Raw genomic sequence first — 7,674 nt, forward strand, 5'->3', positions numbered from 1 at the left:
AGGTCTCTCACCTCTCCTCTCTAACATCTCACGTCCTCCCAACTATATCCCCTCCTCCCTCCCCTCCTCCCCCCTCCCCTCCTCCCTCCCCTCCTCTCTCCTCCCTCTCCCCCCTCCCTCCTCCCCTCCCCTCTCCCCTCCCTCTCCTCCCCCCTCTCCCTCTCCCTCTCCCTCTCCCTCTCCCTCTCCCTCTCCCTCTCCCTCTCCTCCCCACTCTCTCTCCTCCCTCACCCCCTCCTCCTGATGACCTCTCTCATACAGGACGCTCTGTGGAGCGGTGTACCTGTCCTCACACTAGCGGGTGAGGGGATGGCAGCAAGAGTCGCCTCCTCTCTCGTCCTGCTCCAGCAGCGGAGCGGAGTGACTGTGAGCAGGTAGACTCTGCTGCTTCGCTGGTGGAGGCACTCAAGGCTGCTCAGGAACCTCGCCGACTACGAGGACATCGCCGTCCGCCTGCTGTCTCGGAGGGACCGGCTGCGAGCGCTAAGAGAGGTTCGATCTCAGCCGAGTAGTAGGAGGGGAGGGGAGGGGAAGGGAGGGCACTGCAAGGATAGAAGACCTGAGGGGAGGAACAGAGGGGGAGAGGACGAGCTCCAGATGACCTCTGCATGTGCAGGAGCTGCGGCAGCAGCGATGGCAGTCTCCTTTGTTCGACACCATCCGCTGGTTTTCCTTGTGGGAGCGGCAGATTAAGAAGGCTGTCGACCTTGTGCTGGCTGGTTACTACCCGCCAGCTCACATGCACATCATCTGACCCTGTCCGGGTCACTTTTCAGACATGAAAGTAAACTAAACAATTCGACTAGTCACCGTGACCGTCAGTCTGAGTCAGCCTCAGTCCGTGGCATCCGATAATCGGCGCCGGGCGGCATGCGGCCCCCCACGGACTCAGCCGGCCTGGCGGGCCGCCGCCCCCCCCCCCGCTGACACTGGGATGGCATCGGAGGGGGATGCAGCTGGGGATGCAGCTGAGGATGCACTGCTGAGGGAGATGACTGAGGGAGGGCTGGTGGATGAGGGCTGGATGAGGGGCTGGATGAGGGGCTGGATGAGGGGCTGGATGAGGGGCTGGATGAGGGGCTGGGATGACTCGGAGGGTGAGGGGGATGAAGAGAACGTCATGGACATGGTGTACCCCTTACGGGGGTGGAGGTATAAAGATTCCTTCATGTACCGGGGTCAAATATTGAAAATAGGGGGGTGGGGGTACTTTTTTATTTTTGTAGGAGGGGGGTGGGTAGAGTCTGAAAGGTCGCCGCCATGTTCTTTATGAAGGTTGCAGCCACCGCGCCAAAGGCGAAGCCGTCGCAGAAGACGACGATGGTGAGAGATGCTGTAAAACGATGATGCAGATCTAAGCGTCTCTCGTTGATCTCTGTCATTCCTCTTCTCATCTTGTGTTTGTTTCTTCCGACACAAGAAATGTTGCCTTTGTTAACAGTGTAGTCCCGTTGAAGAGCTTGGTGGTTAGATATCTGTCTTGTACAACCTTGACCTTTTTTATCATGATATATTTGTTGATTTCCTCTGCTTTTGAGTATCGCAAACGGCTTCCAGTTTCTCTCTCTGTCTTGCAAAAATTTGCGTCTGCATCAAACTGTATCACACGTGGACAGTTCAATAATGAGCGACTTGGCATGTGTGATCTGATGATCTAACCAGTTTATTCCTCTTACGGGGTCCCAAGTGGATCATGCTAGTGTTTCCCCAGCTTTATAGGCTGATTTGATTGTTCTGATGCTCCCTGATTGCTTACTGTCTCCAAACCCGTTCGTTTTGTTTTGAGCTTAGTGTCAATATCGGAGCCTAGTACGGATTAACATGATGTGAAGATTCTTGTTCCAATTCGCTGTTTCTTTCCTCTATCAGTTGCGAAAGTATCTACTGCGTCTGCAACATAGTCTCTCCTCCTCCGGCTTTCTGTTCTCACTCCCCCAAGGCCTAATCCAGCTTTTGCACTTGCTGACGCTCTGCTCAGCTTGAAGGTTTCTCTGTTGGAGAGGAGGACTGCGGAATGTCGGGAGGAAACTGCGGACAGCGTCTGTTCTCCACCAGGCCAACCAGGGTATGTTGATCGACCCGTTGACATATGACTCGCTGACATTTTCGCTTGGTGCCTTATGGTTCAGTACTAGAAATGTCAAGTTTGTGACAATCGTTTGGGTTCATTTAATATGCGCTAGCGCAGCAACGTTAGAGTAAAACTACATCACAAAGCAGCCACCGCCTGCATGTCATTTCATTTCCTCCCTTAGCTCTCTCACTCTCTGCCTCAGTCGTAGGTATGCTAACTTGCACAAGTTGCATCAGATTAGCTAAAGGACAACGGCCTCACAGTCTCTCACTCATTAGCTCTCGGAGATGTCTGCTGCTGTTCAGCTCCATTTGCTTGATTCCCCGCTTGGTCCTCAGGCTGGCCTCCACTGTTGTCTTGAGAAATCCCTGGAGGATCCTGAACAGCTGGAGGCTGGGACTGCATCAATTGGTCTTGCTTGTAAAACTTGAATGTATGCGCAATTACCACAAAGACCGAGAGGTAAAGGATTTCCTGCAGAAGAATACCAATCCATGCCTGTTCCCATGTCAAAACTGCTACCTCCACAAACATTAGGGCTATGGGGAAGACGAGGATCGCAAGAAATGTCCAGCGAACGTTGTAGAAGATCAAGATCTTGCAATAAAGCTGCGTTGGAGTCAAGGGACGAGACAGTTCAAGAGTCCCAGCCCGCAACCGCTCGAGGTTGGCGTTCAGAGCTACTATGATACAGAAAGTGATGAGAAACTTGACGACATAGAAAGCAAGGAGGAAGCTCTGACAGTAATTCGGATCGTTGCAGATTGAATGCATCAGACCGAAAACCCCGTACATTGAGAAGAACACCCAAAAGAGCTGCTTCTCTCGTTTTGTCAGCCGATCACGTGTTATGGTCCAACCTAGCGAGATGAGTAGCAGCAGAGCGAGAAAGACTGCATTCGTCATGATGTCACACATCCTTGTTGCATCAAGCAACGCAACGTCATCAATTCCTGTTGTAGACATTTTTCTGTAGTAAACCATCTCAAATATCACCTGGAAGAGTTTCATGCAGAGAGTGACAACGAAGATCGTGTGCAATCTCACTCCTTTGTAGACCGAAAATCTTTGCACAATGCACAAGAATGTCAACATTGCGTAGCAGATCAGGTCCAACAGATAAATCATCTCCAGTGGAGCGCGTTCAATGGACAGGTGCTTTCCGTCCGGGTTCAGCAAAACTACATCCATGACAACATTGACAAGTTCAGTCTGCGCCTGCGAGCTGCAGGAGAAGAGGACGATGGTATACTCTGTCCTCTCTGTCAGTGGGAACGAGTAGAACTGCCGGCCTGTGTTGCGCTTGTAAGGATCTCCCCATACTTGGAACCGTTTGACCGAGGGCAAGCTACAAAGTTGGATGCACTGATGCGTATCGTCTGTTGAGCACGGAGAACCCTCATCAGAGCCTGACCCGTACGAGCTGAGGTCGTAGTCGATCCACTGTTTGGCATTGAAGACAGCCAGGTACATATTTACATACTCGGAGGGCGGTTTCCGAGGCCTACCCACGCCGCCAATCTGAACGGAAATGGATGCATTGCCGTTCCGCTCTGTCCCATAGAACGGCGTGATCTTGGTCATTCTTGTCTTCGAGCTAATGGTGAGATTGAATGATCCCCTGTAGCCATGGACAATCCAAGGCATCGTGACCACCCAGGCAAACAACCATGCAACAAACCCCTTGCTGGCTGGCATCTTGAAAAATGGGTTGAAAAGCGTATCGGATTGAGTTTGAGCTAATCGAAAAACAATCAAATAGGATGAATGTGTATACGTTTTCCTCACCGGATATCGTTGTTTGTTCTTTCAGCAGTTTTCTTCGCACAGCCGTCTTTGCATCAAAATACTTTGTCCCTGCTGTGTTCCAGCTCAAGCTTTCGCTGCTCTTCAAGGAGCTTGTTACTGCTTCACTCCAGCCTGCTCAGCTTCTGACAGTCTCTTCCTCCTGTCTTCACCCTGCGCGTCTACCCGAAGCGCATCGCCATCGCCATCCCCTGCTCTTTCCCCTTCCCCGCTCTCTCCCCCATGTTGTGAGCGCCGGGCCAGCCCTGACCGTTGTGGTAACAGTTACAAATGAAAAGAGCGTGTAGAGGGTGGTGGACTCGAGGGTCTGAAGTATTTGGGGGTGGGGGTACTTTTAGTGGGGTGGTAATTCGCCAATCCATCTTTTCACGGGTACTTTTCTCATGAAAACAATACCCAAATGTACCTACATCGACAAAGTACACCTGGGTAGGTGGCAAAATGATGAGGGTGGGGGTTAGGGGGGTAGGGCTAGTTCACCCCTGGTAGTGAACGGCTGGCGTCCCTTGACGAGCGGGGTCGCGATGGCAGGGCAGGGACGGAACAAGGGCGAAGTTGCGGCCATGGCGTGTGGATTATAAGCAGCAGACAGGAGGGACGATCAAGATGGTTCGTTGGGCCGAGCATCCCGAGGCATGAGCTTGTGACAGGCTACTGAACCCCACGGTGCGTTGAAACGGGGGAAGGGATCGAGTAGTACATCAAGATCGTTAGACCATCATGGCACGTCTTTTGACCAGGATAACGGTGCTCAGTCTTCTCTCCTCCGCAGTCCTAACAGCCAGATGCCCGGACGCGTCTCTCTCGCTCTCCACTTCGACGGGCGGCCATTTCATAGCAGGCTCCATCGCCTGGAGGCACATGTACGGCAACACCGTCAGTTTCGAGATCACGTCAATGTGGAAGAGGAAGTTCCACTGGCCGTGTCCTGTCGCTACTGGCTTCTCAGGCGTCGATGGCTACCCTGCCATAGGAGACCTCGTGCACCTCTCGGGGGTCTCGCCCGTGGGAGCTGCAATGTTGGGGGCGAGGCAGACTGGGGCCGGGCCAGCGCATACGGCCTTTGAGACAGGTTTGATGCCGACTGCGATGAGTTCTTCACTGACCTGATATTGCAGGCGATGGGGCTTTGTATGAGTTGGTATTGAATGTGACAACCTTCTCGATCAAGGAGGATTGGTTCATGGCGATATCGCACGTAGAGCACACGTATTCCAGCCCGTACAAGGGACTGAAAGAGCTGTTCCCTGGTGCATACACGATCTCTACTGCTGACAAGTTCTCTTCCCAACCATACACGACGGTTCCATGGTCCGCTAGGCTCTCAGGCTGCTGCAGGAAGTGGTTTGTGGACCCGCCAGACCCCACGAGCAAAGTTCCTCTTGACTTCCAACTTCGAGCGGAGGTGGACATTAGCAACATGGTCTCCTCTGCGAGGATTGTCACCCTTCCAGTCTTCTCATTGCCGTTCGAGAGCTCCACGAGGCGCGTCAGCGTCTGCGCTCTTCCAGTGGCGGGCAGGGAGGCTCTGATCCAGCTTAACGGAGGTACCCTCCATTGGCCCGACGACGACATGTCAGCCGCGACCTTCTCTTGGCAGATCCGAAACTCGAGCCTGGTTGCCAACATTCTTATGGGAGCCAACGATGCCTGCACTTTGATTGAGTTCCCCTACGTCGCCGGTGCGAACACTGTCAACGACTACATCTCGATTGGGCTGAAGTTGGGCAATGCCTACGTGGAGGGGGATTTCTCCATCAAGCTGAATGCACAAAACAATTTCACTTCTCTCACAGATGCCAGTAACACGTTCGCCTGTGACTTCCTCAAGCCCTGCAAGAAGCAGCTGAACCTTGGACGTTACTTGGCGTACTCCGACGTCAGGTGGTACATAGCGAGCAATGGGCCTTCAATGGAGCTTCGTTATGTGGCTGCAACAGGAGCGCAGTCTAGCCCTATGGTGGCGACCTCACAGAAGAATCTCATCTACGCAACGCAGCCGAGCGAGTTGGACTTTGCTTACATGCCCAACGGAGCGAAGCTTATCCCTATCAGTGAACTGGGACAGTATGTGACTGCGATCGATGTGATGTTCAGCGCCTCAAAGTTGAACACAGATCCCTTGGCTGATCTCCCGTTGTCCAACGCCAACAGGGACTTTGTGAATGTCGCGGCAATCCCCTCGTTCTCGTCTGCTGTTGCCAACAGCAACTTCAACCTGCAGTCAGGCGGCGCGTCGGTCACGATCATTCTTGAGCGCTTGAACAGCAACGTGAACGGTTTCACCATGGATGGAGGCTACTCGCTGCTTGCTGCCGTCACCGACATAACCCTTGCGAACTCGTCGCAAGTCGACGTGGCGATTTCTCAAGGTTACACGCTAGTGGACCAGAACTTGTTGGAGCAGAGCAATAGAGGAGCTATCTACCTTCTGTTCAAGAGGGGGAGCGGGCCGCCGGTCCTCGACGTTGTCACCTCCCCGACTGCAGGCTACACCGCAGTCACCTCCTCGACGTACATGAATGGGAAGCTCATGGCAACTATCACTATCTACGTGAGGTACAGCAGCGAGCAGGAACTCACACGCGTCTTCTCTTGGAAGCCGTGTACCTATCAGGACGAGCCGATCGTCCTGTGCGTGTCCTCGGCCTTCGCTGACTCCGGCTACAGCGGCCCGCAGAAGTGCTTGTACGTGGACGCGTTCCCGAGGAGCCCGCCCTCGGTTGTTCCCGCAGTGCAGGGAGTGTTCCAGGCAACGATGGGGCAGCTCGCGCAGATCAGGATCGACGTGTCTAGGTCGGACATTCCCAAGGCGACGATCAGCACGCCTCCCTCCATCCGCTTCTACTGGAAGGACGGCGTTTCAAGCATGGATCGCGGACAGTCGGCGCTCCTCACGGCCTCAACCCCCATCCTCGCACAGATCGTGAGTGTTACCCTTGCTCGACTCTTGCCTTGCGTGCTGACTTGTCCTCCTGAACAGGTGGGAGAGGATCTCGTGACCCCCGGCCTGACCTTCAAGGCATCGGCAGGAGACTCCAGCGCCGGGAACCAGTTCGTCGGCTACTTTCAGTGGATCCCCTCGCCCTACCATGGTGGGTGGTCAGGGATGGTGTGTTTCGACGTCTGCATCAGCACCGACGGCTGCCCTGTCGTTCCTGGACCCGATGAGATCTGCACGACCAGCTGCGTCTCCCTGGTGGTTCAGAAGTGCAAGTGGGCGGTGCAAATGGACGACACGTTTGTGGAGATCGCTCCTAGGTTCCAGACCAACTGGCTACAGGTACCGCTCCTCCGTCCCCTGAGCTCTTTCTCCTCGATGTTCTGTGGTCATCCCTGTTACTTCAGCAAGGCTTTCCTTCTCCCTCTCCCTCTCCTCCCCCTTCTTCTCCTTCGCCTTCTCCCACCCCTTGTTCCTCTTCCTTCACTTCGACAGCTCCTCTACAACCCTCATCTTCCACTCCTCCCACCTGTCATCGTATGCCAACACATCGTATTCCTCCCATCTTCTTCGTCGTATCCCTTCCTCCACTGACGCTTCTTCGTAGCTGTGGTATCTGAACCCTATGTACGGCCATCCGGACCAAATGTCCATCAATGCTCTGCCCAGCTTGACCAACGCTGTCATCAATGTTGGGCAGGTCTACAAGCCGCGCTGGGATGACACGGTGAGCGTTCAGCCTGCTGCCTCTCGCGCGTGTTGACTGGTGGGGAACAGCTGGAGTTCATTGCCAAGAGGTTCGGGATCTCACACCAGAGGCTCTTGGACCTCAACGCGGACCTGACCAATATCT

General features: G+C 54.1%; 2 protein-coding genes across 2 annotated transcripts in view; one reads left to right on the forward strand and one right to left on the reverse strand.

Moving 5' to 3' along the window:
• The window catches only part of GUITHDRAFT_132555 (hypothetical protein), a gene marked incomplete at both ends in the record, with an annotated part of 3,687 nt that extends 2,933 nt beyond the window's left edge, over window positions 1–754 (forward strand). The window contains 3 exons of the mRNA XM_005841083.1: window positions 262–374; window positions 420–492; window positions 617–754. Of these exons, the coding sequence (XP_005841140.1) occupies window positions 262–374; window positions 420–492; window positions 617–754 (324 nt within the window). The remainder of the gene's footprint in view (window positions 1–261; window positions 375–419; window positions 493–616) is intronic.
• Window positions 755–2,341: 1,587 nt separating this feature from the next.
• GUITHDRAFT_100409 (hypothetical protein) lies at window positions 2,342–3,772 on the reverse strand (the record flags this gene model as incomplete). Its single annotated transcript, XM_005841084.1, has 1 exon — window positions 2,342–3,772. One exon carries the CDS (start codon window positions 3,770–3,772, stop codon window positions 2,342–2,344), a length of 1,431 nt encoding a protein of 476 aa, XP_005841141.1.
• Window positions 3,773–7,674: the final 3,902 nt, after the last annotated feature.

The sequence above is a fragment of the Guillardia theta genome (assembly GCF_000315625.1).
Source record: "Guillardia theta CCMP2712 unplaced genomic scaffold GUITHscaffold_4, whole genome shotgun sequence".
Classification (NCBI taxonomy): domain Eukaryota; class Cryptophyceae; order Pyrenomonadales; family Geminigeraceae; genus Guillardia; species Guillardia theta.